This window comes from Myotis myotis, unplaced genomic scaffold (assembly GCF_014108235.1).
Source record: "Myotis myotis isolate mMyoMyo1 unplaced genomic scaffold, mMyoMyo1.p scaffold_m19_p_1, whole genome shotgun sequence".
NCBI classification, from domain to species: Eukaryota; Metazoa; Chordata; class Mammalia; order Chiroptera; family Vespertilionidae; genus Myotis; species Myotis myotis.
In genome coordinates, this window is record NW_023416313.1 from 142,033,958 (window position 1) to 142,049,873 (window position 15,916).

At 42.8% G+C, this 15,916-nt stretch overlaps 1 protein-coding gene across 2 annotated transcripts in view; it reads left to right on the top strand.

Moving 5' to 3' along the window:
* Nucleotides 1-15,916, top strand: part of PRKD1 (protein kinase D1) — a 303,270-nt gene that overhangs the window by 280,620 nt on the left and 6,734 nt on the right. For both annotated transcript variants that reach the window (XM_036354098.1, XM_036354107.1), the window contains 3 exons: nucleotides 948-1,109; nucleotides 1,662-1,760; nucleotides 2,668-2,935. In XM_036354098.1, the coding sequence (XP_036209991.1) occupies nucleotides 948-1,109; nucleotides 1,662-1,760; nucleotides 2,668-2,935 (529 nt within the window). The remainder of the gene's footprint in view (nucleotides 1-947; nucleotides 1,110-1,661; nucleotides 1,761-2,667; nucleotides 2,936-15,916) is intronic.

Here is a 15,916-nt window from a genome sequence, read left to right on the forward strand (position 1 = left end):
TGTTTTTTGTTTTTGTTTTTTATTATTCTTTAGGTAGATTCGTTAATTTTTTTTCCTGTTTCTCATTGACATACAAGTGGAACATATAATCATGTTTTAAATAGCAGGATTTTTTGTTATTGTATTTAGATAAAAAAGAGTAAAGGTCAAACGATCAAAGGCTTTTGTTGATAACCCCAGACAAACATTAAGACTTAAGCATCACTGCAGATGCCCGTCAAAAGTTGCAAGTAATTTTGCCTGACATGTGTGACAATTAACATGTCAAGCCAAATGCAGGCTATCATTACCAGCCATTACTTTATTGTGGAAATATTTATTAGGTTCTTGAGAACAATGCAGGACTACCACCTAGCACAGTATTCTGGACAAAGCAGGGGTGCAGGAATTATTTATTTATTATTCATTTATTCATTTATTTGCTGTTTTTTATGATGATCAGAGCTTCCATAGTAAGCTACCACAGCCTCTGCTAGCAGAGCAGTTACAAAAGGTTTTGACTAATGTGTTTCATCAGTGCAATCAGATGTACCAATTTCATCTTTTCTACATTAAATTTCTACCGAGTGTGTGAGGTGGCCTTGCATGCATATTGAAGACAGTATGCTTAATATTGGAGAGGTTCCTAAGAAGTTACAGATTTCTCAATGTGGTATTCTAATTAAAACTTAATTAGCAATTCACTGTTCTGGAACTTAGGTTTTTTCTATGCTGGAATATAGCATAGAAAAAATAATTTCACCGTGCATAGAAAGTTAAAATGTATTTTTGGGAAACGTTAAAATTTCAAAAATATAAGGTAACACATGTGGAATTTAAAGGTGTTAAAAATCTTAACTGTGGGTTTCTCCATAGCTTGTGGCTCCAGCAGTTTTGTATAATCTGTGAGCTTGCCAACCAGTATTAAAAAATTCATTTTCTTCAAGTGCTTTATTTATCTTTAATAGAACCTTCATCACCCTGGCGTTGTAAATTTGGAGTGTATGTTTGAGACGCCTGAAAGAGTGTTTGTTGTTATGGAAAAACTCCATGGAGACATGCTGGAGATGATCTTGTCAAGTGAAAAGGGCAGGTTGCCAGAACACATAACGAAGTTTTTAATTACTCAGGTAAGAAATTAATTAGAGGCAGAAAAAAAGATAATATTTAATATCAAATGTTATCACTTTAACTGCAGCTTTCTAACCTTATTGTTTGGCCCCTACCTCTAAAGTCTCAACTATACGCAAAAGGTTGCGGTGGCTTATTGTATTATTAAATTTATATCTATGGTGTCCAGAGCCCAGTACATTGAGTACTCTGTATGCAGGCCCATGTATTAAAACTATAGGACTCATGAAATTATAAAATACACAGTGGCTGAGCCCTGGTTCTTTGAAAAAAATTCAATAATGGTCATTTCTGTTAGATATTGAATTCTTTTATCTACACCTGTCTTGATTGCTATATGAATGCCATAAAATGCTTCTTTTTCCATGAAAGTTTTTCCTTGGAAACCTGATATGTTAATCTCACTTATTTCAGTGTCTTGAGCATTAAGAAGTCTAACTGGTCCTTGTGAGCTCTCTGTTGGCATTTTAAGTTTATATCCTAGTAGAAACCATTTTAAAATAAACTAATAGGCCAAAGTAAAATTATTTCGATGATTTTCCTCTTTATAGATACTCGTGGCTTTGCGGCATCTTCACTTTAAAAATATCGTTCACTGTGATCTCAAGCCAGAAAATGTGTTGCTTGCATCAGCCGACCCTTTTCCTCAGGCAAGTATGAAAGCCTCTCTCAGCAGAAAGTCAGCTGCTCTCTGGGGCATTCTGTCATCTTTTTCCTCAAAACCTTTATTTGTTCCTAATTTTACATGTTCATTTCCATCCATTTGTGACCCTCCTGTGGGGACGGTGGCTTTTCGCTCTGGCTTCTCAGTCAGCCTGCCTGGGAGCACACACCACGCTTTCTCACTCAGCTCTTAGCTTCTGTTGTGTGCAACCCCGGGCCAGCGCTCACAGCACCGCCTGAGAGTGAGGACACTGCGGAGGCCCAGGGGTGGCCCGCGCTCTCTGATGCCGCGCAGGACATAGAGTCCAGTGTTGTTCTCGGGGACAAGTGCAAACGTTTCTTCTGTTGCTCAACTTGGAAGATGGCAAACAACTGGCTCTCTCCCTCTCCGAGGGAGTCTTGTATCTGAAGCGACCTGCCCAAGGTGGTGGTCCCGCCTTGCCTCCTGGACACCTTCAGGTCCTGCTTGGGTGCCCGTGAAGAGCTAATTATGAGGATCATATGGGTGACATGATGTGTTCTGTCCTTATCCTTCAACCTTTATTTATAAGGAACCTTTCAGCTAAGTCCATCACTTCCCTGATTTGCATGATGCTGAACTGCCTTTTAAAACGATGTTACCCACTACTGAGTATACATATTTTCACACGTATCTCTTGGATTGGAGGGTGGAGGAGGAAGGAAATGTTTAGATAGTATTTTTATGAATGAAAACATACATCAACCACTCAATATATCAATATATAAACTCTTCTCTTCAAGTACATAAAATGGAAAACAGCTATTACTTCTACCTTGAGAACTCCATACAGCCTACTCTTTGGTAGACCTGGGCTAAGACACTTACACACGGTTTATGACCTCCCCATTTCTGCAAACCATTATTATCAACAGGTGAAACTTTGTGATTTTGGTTTTGCCCGCATCATCGGAGAGAAGTCTTTCCGGAGGTCGGTGGTGGGTACCCCTGCTTACCTGGCTCCCGAGGTCCTAAGGAACAAGGGCTACAATCGCTCTCTGGACATGTGGTCCGTCGGGGTGATCATCTACGTCAGCCTAAGCGGCACCTTCCCATTCAATGAAGATGAAGACATACATGACCAAATCCAGAATGCAGCTTTCATGTACCCACCGAACCCCTGGAAGGAAATCTCCCATGAAGGTAATATTCCTCATTCAAAAATAATAGTGCTTAAAGCCTTATTATTTCAGTTGTTAATTATTAAATTTCTAAATGCTCACTGTGACTTGCCCATTGGAGTAAAGGGGACACATTGATTGGGGTGGATTGTGAAGTGAAGGAAATGGCAACCAGAAATATCTTCTGATGAAATGTGCATGTGTTATAAATGCAAATTAAGAGGTAAATGTAACCAAGAGAAATTGGTAATGTTTTGGTATATTTTCTTAGAATATATACATATTTATACATTGTTTTATTAGTAATACCTAATCTTTACTAAGAGTAATCTTCATATACCTGTTTCTGTATTAAGCACTTTTAATATATTATGGACACAAGAATTTTATGAGCCTGATATTTTAATGATCATATTACTTACAGTTGTATGCCAAGTTCTTTGTATTGACTTCCATTGTGTGACATTAGAGCATGTATGTTATTTAGCCATTTCCTTGGTATACTTAGTATTTAGGTTGTTTCTATTTTTTTTCAGTATTAGATAATCTTTATATATAATTTCTTATATGTACCTCTGAAACATTTTTGATAGATTACCTTGGCAGTGTTGCATTATTTAAATTTAAATTATTGCATTATTCTTTACTAGAGGCCCGGTGCACAAAAATTTGTGCACTGGCGGGGGCGGGGGGCGTCCCTCAGCCTAGCCTGTGCCCTCTCGCAGTCTGGGACCCCTTGGGGGATGACCACCTGCTGGCTTAGGCCCGCTCCCCCGCTCCCCCTAAGCTGGCAATCAGACATACCTCTGGCAGCCCGGGAGCCCTCGGGGGATGTTCACTTGCCAGCAGAAGGTAGGCCTAAGCTGCAGTCGGACATCCTTAGCGCTGCTGAGGAGGCGGAAGAGGCTCCCACCACCACCGCTGTGCTGGCAGCCATCAGCCTGGCTTGTGGCTGAGCAGAGCTCCTCCTGTGGGAGCACACGGACCACCAGGGGGCACCTCCTGCATTGAGTGTCTGCCCCCTGGTGGTCAGTGTGTGTCGTAGTGAACAGTCATTCCCAGTCATTCTGCTGTTAGGGTCAATTTGCATATTACCCTTTTACTATATAGGATAGAGGCCTGGTGCATGGGTGGGGGCCGGGTGGTTTGCCCTGAAGGGTGTCCAGGATCAGAGTGGGGGTCCTGCTTGGGTGCCTGGCCAGCTTGGGTGAGGGGCAGATGGGTTTTTGCAGGCTGGTCACACCCCCTTCAGGGTGGGGATCCCCACTGGGGTGCCTGGCCAGCCTGGGTGAGGGCCTGATGGCTGTTTTCAGGCTGGTCAAGCCCCCCCCCCACCAGTGGGGACCCTCACCCCATGGAGGTTTGGCCAGCCTGGGTGAGGGTCTGATGGCTGTTTTTAGGCTGGCCACACCCCCTTTAGGGTTGGGGGTCCCCACTAGGGTGCCTGGCCAATCTGGGTGAGGGGCTGAGGGCCATTTTCAGGCTGGCCAAGCCTGCCAGTGATGGAAGTTCCCAGCCTCTCCTTTTTTTCTTTCTTTTTTTTTTTTCTGGGATATATTTACCTTCTATAATTGAAACTTTGTAGCCTTAAGAGGAGCTCAAAGCCGGCCAGGGTGGGCAGGAGGGAAGCTTGGCTTCCTCCATCGCCAGGGGCAACCCAGCCTCTTGCTTGCTCCCGCTCCATGGCCACGGCTGGCCAGCTGAAAGCAAGTATCTGGGGTTTATTTATCTTCTATAATTAAAACTTCGTTGCTTTGAGTGGAGCTCAGAGCTGGCAGCAGGCAGGAAGCTTGGCTTCCTCCATCATTGGGACAACTAAGCCTCCTGCTTGCTCCAGCTCCGTGGCTGCCGGCCGCCATCTTGGTTGGGTTAATTTGCATATAGTTGCTCTGATTGGCTGGTGGGCATGGCTTAAGGCATAGCGAAGGTACAGTCAATTTGCATGTTTGTGTTTTATTAGTGTAGATTAATGTTCCTTTCTTAAAGGAAGGATATAGTTTTAAAAGAAGTGGTGGGGGCTGTGGGGACAGAGAAAAATGCTTCGGGAAAAGGTTCCTCAGTGAATGTGATTTGGAGTTTAATTCTCACAAAAACCTTGTAAGATAGGTTTGACTATCAGACCCATATTTTAAGTGAGAACACTGAGGCAAAAGAAGTGGCACCACAGGCCAAAATCACACAGCTGGCAAGCGTGAGAGCCAGAATCCCTACACAGACAGTCTGCGTACATTTCACACCGCTGATCCTGCTTCTCTTTTAGTTTTCAGGCAACACCTAGTTCTAAGTTCACTTAAATTTTTCACCCTTTAACAAGGCAAATACTTCATAGATAAACATCTATTTGATAACAGTTATTGCATGTGTAAAAACAAAAAATAGCATAATTAAGTTCTCAGATTGCTGTTAGTATTAAAGGCCAAGAGCTATCTATCATCAGGGCTTTGAATGACTATTAGCAACAACTTTTTTAACATCCTTAATTAGTTATAATTCATAGTTAGATGGATAGATCTTAAAGGAATCTGTGCCCTTCAAAAGAACTGTCATGTAGCCAAAGGACTAATGAAATATTTAGGATAATTCAATGGGCAAAAGTGAAGGGGTTATTTTTCAGAAAGCAGAAAAGAGGGAATTATCGCATAACCTTGTGATCTCTAAACATGGTTACCATTATATTTGATAACTTCAAGCCAGAAATCCAGTAAAATACTTGATGTTTTTACTACAGTGCAAATCAGGAATATCTCTGAGGCCAAGCATTTTCCTGTTATGCAGGAGTAGAGCATTAGAAAAATACCTTCACATTTAATCTTTTTTATCTTGAAATAGTGGAATATTTTTTTTTCTATCCCAGGTGACACTTCTCTGCAGTGGGCCAGCAAGGGACAGGGGCACCTTCACAACTCATGAACATGAACATGTCAGAGCTGGAACCCTTGGGTTCATGGAATGTAACCCCTCTCCAGTTACACATGAGGAAACCAGGACTCAAAATATGGGTGCAGGTCGCTAAGACCACATGGGGAGTCAGAAGCAGAGCTGGAGTGAGAACCTGGGCCTCTGAGTTTAGGCCTAGGATCTCCCATTACCTAGAGCTTCCTCTCTGTCCAAACCCTGCCCGCAGAAGAGATGACATTAACCATTGATGCCCAGTGTGTGTACATTCCAGCATCCCTGGGTGACACAGTGCTGCTTGCTCATGACAGCATAATTACAGAAAAATGTTATTTATGGGGGCGCTACCATGTTCCACAAGCTGTGCTAGGACCTTTTCATATATCATGTCTGAGTCTCCCATTATAGAGATGGGCAAATTGACATACAGGGAGATGTACCTTGTCTGGGGTCATACAGTGAGGGCATGACAGAGGCAATGTCTGTCTAACTAAAAAGTCTCCACTCCCAGCCACGAACCACGAACACACACACACACACACACACACACACACACACACACACACTCTCACACCGTGGCCTCTGAAGAACAGGGTGGCTCCTGTGAAGAGGACAGTGGTTTCTCCCTGGCCTCCTCCCTCTTTGCTCCCCAGACCCACCCAGCAGCCTTACCATCTTAGAGGAGCAGACAGGTTACAGAGGGACCCTGACCACCTACCTTCTCTAGGGAGCTGGGCCCTTCCCAAGGTGGTTTATGGCTTTGGTGTTTGTGGCCATTAACCGACCTTCACATTCTGGTTGTTGTGGACCTTTCAGTGGTGCCTGTGGCACAGACTCACCTCTGTCAGGGTTCAGGAGGCTGGCACGCTGTGGAGGGCACAGACAGGATGCCTGCCCGCTGGTCAGCCTTGCCTGGGGTCTGCTCCATGCCCTGCGCTGGGCTCTGGACACAGCGTGGTCCAGACCAGGTCTCTGTCATTCAGGCCAGAGGAAAGGGTGTCCCGGAGACAAGGCTGTAAGGAGAGACCTGGATCCTAGAACTGACCCTGCCCCGGAACATCTGAGCCCCGAAGGATGCTGGCACAGGTGGGCACAGGTGTTCTAGGCCGGGGGTACCGCCTTTGGAAATGCCAAGCCTGGAGGGCAGAGATGTGTCAGGGAAGACCCACTGGCTGGGCATAGGTCACCGGAAGCTGCAAGAAGGCGCGGGGTGGGGGCGATCAGTGGTCCAGGGGCTGGAGCACCAGGCAGGTTCCTGGGTTCATTCACCCTGAGCAATGCGGAGCTGGGACACACCCACATCCCTGGAACTACACCCTTCGCCTACAGCCCATGGGGTGCGGGGAGCACGGGGTCAGGTCCAGGTCTGATGTGGACGCACCCTGTCCCCCGCAGGCCTCCTGGAGTCTGCAGTTCGAGTCCTGGCCTTGGTGTGACTTGCTGCGGGTCTCCGGCCCTTCCCTCCATGGGCCTCTGTTTTCCCATGTCCGAGGTCTCTGAGAGTCTGGGATCTCGGGTCCAGTGGGCCCGGAGCCCACTGGCCGCCACGTAGGGTGAGGCAGCGCCCAGGTTTCTGCAGCATGCCCACAGTTTACCCCCTGCCCCCTCCAGCTTGGAGAACATTTTTTTGTAGTGGAATAAATGGTGCCCTCTATTATCATGGAAATGTGCTGGCTTTGTGTGCAGATATCAGCTATTTAGGCCAGAAATGAATAGCTGTATATTATGAAGGTTTAATTACCATTGATAATAGAGACCAGAGATATAGATATCAATAGCTCTAGACACTCTTCTTGGGAAACCACAATGTTCATACATCATAAGTAACACAAAAGTAAAGGACAACACGTAAAATGTCTTTAAAGAACTTGAAAACTTGTTGGAGAGATGAGTTACATAAATTTGGGAAAATGATAATGTATTTCCTTGGATTGTTAGTGAGGTATAAAATCAGGGTCTCCAAGGTCAGAGGAAGAAGAATCACTGTGTGGGGGGGCTGACCGGCAGCCCCTGAAGGAAGGATGAACAGATTACTCAGACACTGTTTGACTGTGAAAGAGAGGGCTAAGGGGCCCCTGTTCTAGTGGCCAGGGCTGCCCCTATTGCCTGCCTCCTTAGGCCTTTATTGGAATTTTTATCTTTAGATACAATCAGTAGGGTGAGTAATCTTGGGAGGACACATGTGTTTACATTGTCCTCTAGGCAAGGGCATCGAGGGAGTAAGAATAAGGCTTCCAGTAAACACCCGGGGGTGTGCTCCTGCACAGACTTATTTGGAAAGGTCAAGGAATAATCAAGGGCACTGCCTTCGACTCCCCTAAGTCTCCCCTAAGTCGGAATTCCGACAAACAGGGCAGGCAGCCTTCCACACACTTCCCTTTTCTCAGAATGTCCTCCTTACAACTTTCCAACCAAGTCTCTTGTGCTCTCCAACAACTATGTAGTTGGAAGAATTGCATATTCCGAGATGGAACTTAGACCAGTCACTAAAGAATAAAAAGGAATATAGGCAGCATTTCAGAAAGAGGGGATTACATCATAGAATTCAAGGCATTTATATTTGACCAGGAAGTACACATTTGCTCACCTATAGATAGGCCTAAGCACTACGGATTTCCTGTTACTCAGAAAAAGTAACGTGAAGACCAGCTTAGGTAACCCTCACTTTTCCAAAACCCAGGTATCAGTTTGAGCATTAACTGGCCTCTCCTTGGCATCTTCCTGTAATTCATTCTTGCCTTTGAGGCACAGGAGTTGTGCTGCTTGCTGATCGAGTTTCTGAATGGCAAATGAGACCTAACTGCTAGTGTATGAACAGAACTAATATTTGAACATAAAGAAAGGCTAGTAAATTGTGTCATAATACCCGGTGAGGTAGTTACAGGCCCAGATTCTATCTCACTACCTTGTTGAGAACAAATAGTTTCCTAATTAGAAGTTATAACAGGGCAGCTGGTACCAAGTAATTTTAAGCATGAGGGATCTGATAAATACACAAGCAAACTGGTATCTGACAAAGGGTGGTCACAACTGATATTAGTAATTTTTAATCTCAGGATACTTTAAACCACACCAAAACCAGTAAGAATCCAGATACATGGAAATAAAAATGTAGGCCCCTCAGTCAAAGGTAATGATTGATGGCCACGCAGTTTGAGATACAGTCCTATGTGCTATTCTAATTAGCCATCACTGACCTTTCTTGAGCTTCAGTTCCTCATCTGTAGAACAGGGTAATGGTTTCTGCCCACATCATGAGGTGGTAATAGAGACCGAATGAGAAAAGGATGTGAAAGGCATCTCTGAAGGCAGGTGTGGGGTGAGCCAAGGATTTAGATTGAGGAAGAGAACAGCTAAGTTAAGAATTGCCCTGGTGGAAAACCAAAAATTGATTGTATAATTTTAGAAAACACATGCATACTGATGATTCCCAAGAGTTCTTCAGACATTTCTTTGATTGTATTTTTTTCTTGGCATGAAAAGGCAAAATAAAAGAAAGTTATAAGGTCTTTGTAGCATACACAGATGTGTCAGAATGAAAACTTTATCCTGCATTTTTCTTTTAGCATAGACATGGACTTGATATAAGGTAATACTATATATTGGAGTGCTTGAGCCGTCATTGTGCCATTCTTCATAACGATCCTCTAATAAGTAACATGTTTTAGTCTGAAGTAGAAACCAGAAAGGCTAAGTGACTTGCCTCAGGTCACACAGTGGTAAGGCTTGACCTTCAAATCATTTGTCTTCATTCCTTACATCATACATTGTCACACACCAAAGCTTCCTTATTTCTTAGGGCTTGATATTTAGGAACCTATAGGGAATATTTTAAACATGTTAATTATTTTTGATATGATAATACTAGAGACCCGGTGCATGGGATTCGTGCACTGGTGGGGGGCATGGCCTGCGGGGATTCACCCACTGTGGGAGTGCTGCTCATCCCAGTCAGCTGAGCGGCTGTGGACCTGCCCTCTGAATGGCTAATCCCTGGTCCGGCTTCTTCAGTGGAGTGGAGCACTGGCCTCTCCAGGGGACCCGGTTGGGGCTGGGCCCAGAGATAATAGCACTGAGAAGTGGCGGAGTAGGCCTCAGTCCCGCGGTGGTCACGAACCTGCCTCCCAGCTCTGCGAGTCTGGCAGTGGCACTGCACGACCTGCAGGCATCCGGAGGAGGCGGCATGGAGTGAGGAGGAGGACCTGGGGCAAGGAGACGATGATAGCAGCCCAGGTTCCTGCCCCTTGGCCTGGGGTTTGCAGCGGGAGCAGCTGCTCATCTTGGTCAACCGAGCATCACTCCCACTGTGGGAGTGCACTGACCACCCGGGAGCAGCTCCTGCATTGAGCGTCTGCTCCCTGATGGTCAGTGCACATCATAGCAACTGGTCGACTGGTCATTCTGGTCATTCCACTGTTCAGTCACTGGGCTTTTATTATATAGGATTCTTTCTTTTCAGATTTAACCCATTGGAATTAATACTTACCCAAAGAGTATACATTTTGGGGGACACCTTGTATGTAACTAAACACATATTTAATTACAGTGCTATATGTAGTTATATATATGAAACTAGATACTTACATTATGTATAGTTATACATATAACTAAAGAAGAATGTGTGTATACAAGAAAACACTCCAGAAGGAGTCAGATGATTACAAATAAAAGCACAAGAGGAGACTAGGTCATCATGGAGCGGGAGTGCGGAGACGTTTCAGTTCATTCTCAGGCAGTGTTGTGTGTTCTATCTTGTTTCATTTCATCATTGTGACTGGATGGTCATTTGGCATCATCGAGTTTATCCATTACTCCCCATCAATAATTAACCATGGCCTTGGTCTCGCCTCCAGCTCTCTCTCATACGAAGCTTAGCCCTCAGCATGTCCATCCTGTGACCTTCCTCAGTTCCTTGAAAGGACTTGTTCACCTATTTTAAAATATTTACTTAATCAGGCAAATGTACTTTATCTTATGAAAAGGGAAGCCCATTATCACTTAAACATTTTTTAGATAATCAGAGGAAACTAAGGAAATTGCACCTTCCTTGATCGTGTACCAATACGCCCTTCCTTTCCTTGCATTTTTAGGAACTCCACAACAACAAGAGAAAGGCCAGGTTAGCCCTTATGTTTGTTGCATGTAGTAGTACATCATAAGAGTGAGTCCTGGTTCGACGTTGGGAAAAAAAAATCAGAAATTTGCAAGCAAGACTCAGTCTATGATTTAGAAGTAGCTACTAGGAGTGTAAAGCTTAGAAGTGGGAAATGAAAAAATTAGCTAACAGAACATGGAATGCTTGCAAGGCAGGGGGTTCCTCATAACTTGCCAAGAATCTCCTTGACTATGGCTCATTTTAAACAACCTGTCATGGTCTGGCTCTAGGTCTATCGCAGGCCATTTTAAATTTTGGTGGAGGAACTAGCTAAAAGCAGAGATGACCGGGCCCCACCCCCATAAAATGCCATCCTGTGCTGAGACTGTAAGAAGTTCATGGGCCACACTTTGAAAACCACTGCTCAGAGCCCTGGCTCATGAGGAAAAAATTACAGTTAAATTCCGGAACCCCTGAAAGACCTCACAGCTGGCAGTGCTCTAAAAAAAATGTTAATTACGTTCCCAATATTCAAATGTTGATAAATTATAAAGTTTCTCAACAAAAATAGGTTTATAGTTGTTTATATTGAAAATAATACAATAATTAATAAATAATAATGCAAGAATGAACTCTGTTTTGCATACTCACAACAATAAGCCTACTTTGCCCAACCCTGTCTAATATATTATAATGTAAATGTGATAGCAATGTAAAAATACTATAAAAAGTTTCCAAAGACTTAGTTTCACTTTCTATGCTTATCTAATCACAAACTAATTAACAGAGCGCAGATTGTCATTGATCCACGGAGCAGGAGCAGCACTGGTTGAAAGTTATTGAATCGAGCATAAGAGATATCGCATTTATTATTGAAAGGTATAGAGATAATCAGGAGAACATTTTTAAATAGTTAAAAAGTCATCTCTGGAGAGCAGGTCTAATAATGAGAAGAGAGGTTTTTATCTTCATTTTGAACTCTTCTTACTGATTGATTTAGATCTTTTACCAGGTGTATATGACATGTTTAAAAAATAATAAAAATGAACAAAAGTTCATGGAGAGAAAAAAGGGTCCAGGAATAAGTGCAGTATAACCTTTTGTATAACTTTAATTATTTCATGCCTGGTCTAAAATGTGTCTAAATTTTTAAATAAACAGACTATAGGTGAATGTTATTTGCTGAAGAGCTAGGGGGTTACATTTCCTTTTCTGTAACACCAGTCCTTGCATCAGGCCTGAGCAGATGAAGAAGATGCAATTCTACCGGGGTGGGGAACCTTTTTTCTGCCAAGAGCCATTTGGATATTTATAACATCATTCATGAGCCATACAAAATTATTAACTTAAAAATTAGCCTGCTATATTTGATCAAACATTTAATTAACTCCTAATGCCTTGTCAGGGCCAGACCAAATGATTTTGCGGCCTTATATGTCCCATGGGCCGGATGTTCCCCACCCCTGCAACCCATCTGTGCCCACAGAAAGGAGAACGTTTAAGTGGGAAAGTCAAATGAATTCTCTTCTCCTGCATTCCATCAGTTGCTCAAGATCATAATACACATATTAATTTTTTATATATGACTATTATACAGCCCTTGTTTCCCCAAGAGTTTATTCTTAGAGGAAGAGAGAAGACACAGATAACGAAGGGTGTGCTTGTAACATAGCTGGTAATGTGAAATATAATTTGCAATTCATCTTACCAGAAGAACAATGACAAACCTGCAGCGAAGGGAGAGCATTTGTTGGAATAAAAGTACATTTCCATCATCGAATGGAATGGATGTGTTCAATTAGAGACACGTGGTAAATTTAAGACTGATGGTAATAGACTATGAAAATCTCCAGAGAAATTACTGTTTTTTCCTTTCGAGTTTTGATGTTCCTTTATATGCCATTAGGGAGGCGAGCAGGCAGTAATCAACACAGAGGCAGCCGCGGAAATTGCCTCACAATGAGCCCCGACCCCCACCATCAGAGATTGTTTTCTGTGTGCACAGGTGAAGTGTGAAGAAGCACCCACCCTCAGGCCCCCTGCTGTGATGTTACTGCTCAGTTTCAGAGTCACATGGCTAGGTGGTATTATTAAGAGTTAAGATCAGACACAAACCTTGACATACCACATAGAAAAAAAAAAGGGGGGGGGGTCCTTGCATTAATTCTATAGTTTGTCAAAATCACCAAAATGCGATGGTGCACCAGTGAAGCAGACTTTTTCCACTCTCCACTTCCACAATCTCAATGGAAATATTTCTGCCTCTGCCTTTCCCCCATGAGCACAGCTCCAACTTTTGCTTCTAGTTGGTATCAGTCCTCTGCTGACACTTATGTACAGTGTAGAATACATGGCATCTCAAGGCACAGAATGGCTCTAATAATGTACCACTAAATTTATCAAAGCATCCGAATTTTATTTTAAAAGCAATTTTTGTCATTCAGTGTGGTAAATTCAAATAAAATTGGTCACAAGTGTGTTTTCCCTCAGAAATTTCAGATGAAAAACACAGCCAGTACAAACACAAAGCAAAGCTAAATGAAAGCATAGCACCGTTACCACATGGTATGTTTTCAAAATTCGACAGTGTTCCAGAACACTAAGCACTTACGTCGGAAGTAGCACTTTGCCATGAAAAGCAACCAGCTGTGGGTCCCCTTTTCACTACATTTGTTCAAAACAAAAAATAACCTCATTGAAAATAAGCCTTGCATGGATGAGACCCAGAAACCCAATGGTATAAGGAACAAAAGAAAGACAATTGTCATTTTAATAATTAAACTGTGTTTGCAACAGTATATGAGGCTTGAAGATCCAGCAAGCCAGCTGAATATTAATGAATATTTGTCAACATATTAGCACCACTGTCAGATGTAGCTGCCTGGAGGAGATGCGAGGGGACTAGCTAGTGAACTGCTGACCAGTGCCGGACTGGTGCCAGGACAGTCAATCAAGATTGATAAACCAAAGCGAATTATGTGGGCCAGAACCTTCGCGAGGGTTTAACGTGTTAGACAATCTCTACTTGAAATTCTGAGATTGCTTGTGTTTAATTTTTTTAAAAAAACATGTATTTTGTTCAATAAGGAACTTTAAAATTATGAGCCAAATGCATACAGTGACTCAATATCCACTAGTAGAGTGAATTTTTAAAAAATCAAATGAGTTAATATCTGAAAAGGTCCCCACAAGGAAAGGAATTATTTATTCTGATAAAATTAAATTCATGGCATTTACTCTAGCAGATAATTTATAAGAGAAAATGACCAAAGGAAATTTTAGCAAGAACATTGGCATTCTAAGTGCTCAAAAATGTTTATTCGCCCCCAAAATTGAAAGGTCTCCTATAAATCGAATTATAAAATGAAAATTTCACTTCTGAATATGGCATCTGAATTTATGTAGAGATATTAGGGTAGAAGAACAACAAAGTTTAAATAGTCTTGTAAGTTTGCTTTCTTCCACAATGACAACACAATATTTTAAAATATAGGCTCTTAAAAATCTTATCTAACCCCTGTACTGCTTCACGGTATCAATCCACTGAGGATTTATACATAATATTCTGAAATTGCTCCATTGGTGGAAAATATGCAATTTCATGAGGAGCCCTATTTCTTCTTAATTTGACCCTAGCACAATGAGGAGAACTCTGTTTATAACCCCTGGTCGAGCAAGCCTAATCCTTTTTATAACAAAAAGCTTATCTCAGAGGTTTGGAAGCCGCCATCATGTCCTGAGCAATCAGTTTTTCTTTCAACCTCCTCATCACTCTAGTTCAGACACTTTCCTCTTCATTGATGTTCTTTAAACCAAACCTCAAAATGGCTCTGATTCAAGGTTCAGTGAGTCTAAAGTAAAGTGATGCCACCATGTTCCTCATTGTAAAGAACACATTTCTTTTAGCGCGCCATAAAATGACATTTGATTTGGGGACAGTGAACAGATTCATGTTGAGTTTACGGTGGATTTAGAACCCTGGATTCTTTCTCAGGCATATTGCTGATAAGCCAGGTTTTTCAGTTCTGTACTTAGACCCTTTTCGGTGGGTGGGAAGGAGGGACCTAAATAGAGGACTGAGTTCTGTTTGTCCCTGTTAAATGCTATCTTACCAGTATGGCCCATAGCTTCAGACCGTAGCTCTTTTGGAACTTACTTGTACAATGCGACTTGTTTGCTCTTCCTGTTGGCATCTCCTGAGGGGAAGCTGTCCTGAAACCCTCTGTGTCTTCATCCCAAATACTGAACCAGATGGCATAGAGCACAAATACCGTTCTCCATGGTTAGATTCATTTCTCTGCACTTACAGCCTTTGAGTCAGAGGCCCTATTAAACCAGTTATTAACTGCTTCCAGTGTTCTCACACCTCTCGCCCTTGCTACTCAGGTGTGGTCTAAGACTCCGCCTGGGAGACAACAAACTGCAGACTCTCAGGTCCCACCCCAGACCCAGCAATCAGAACCGTCAGTGTAGATCCCTGGGTTACTCAAATGCCTGGCAAATCTGAGAAACACTGCTCAGCCGTCATTCCCCACCTTAGCTGTACAGACTAGCAACACCAGGGCATGTCTGAAAACTGCCACCACCTTGAACGTTGGTTTGAGTATCAGCATTAAAGAAAACACACACTAAAAACAAAGACCTCTCTAGATGATATTAGTGTGCAGTGAAAATGAAAGAAAAATCCACCCTGAACATCATTATAATAATATAAATATATTTTGATTTTTACGTTGAATTTTGAATCCATTGGCATCAGTTTGGGGGCTGCTGTATGGTATGTTTAAACAGTTCGGGATTTCTAAAATTGTGTTGCTGGTCTTTGAGAGGCGATGAAATTGAAGGTAAAGCGAAGGAGTAACCATTGACAGAATGACTTTGCACTGAGGAAAGAACTGGAAAAGGAAAGACTGGGGCTTGAGTCTCTAAAGGTCTTGCACTTCATCGGATTGCGGTAATTGACTCAGGCACCGGTGAGATGATGACTTCCAGGGGCCTCGTTGCTGCAGGCAG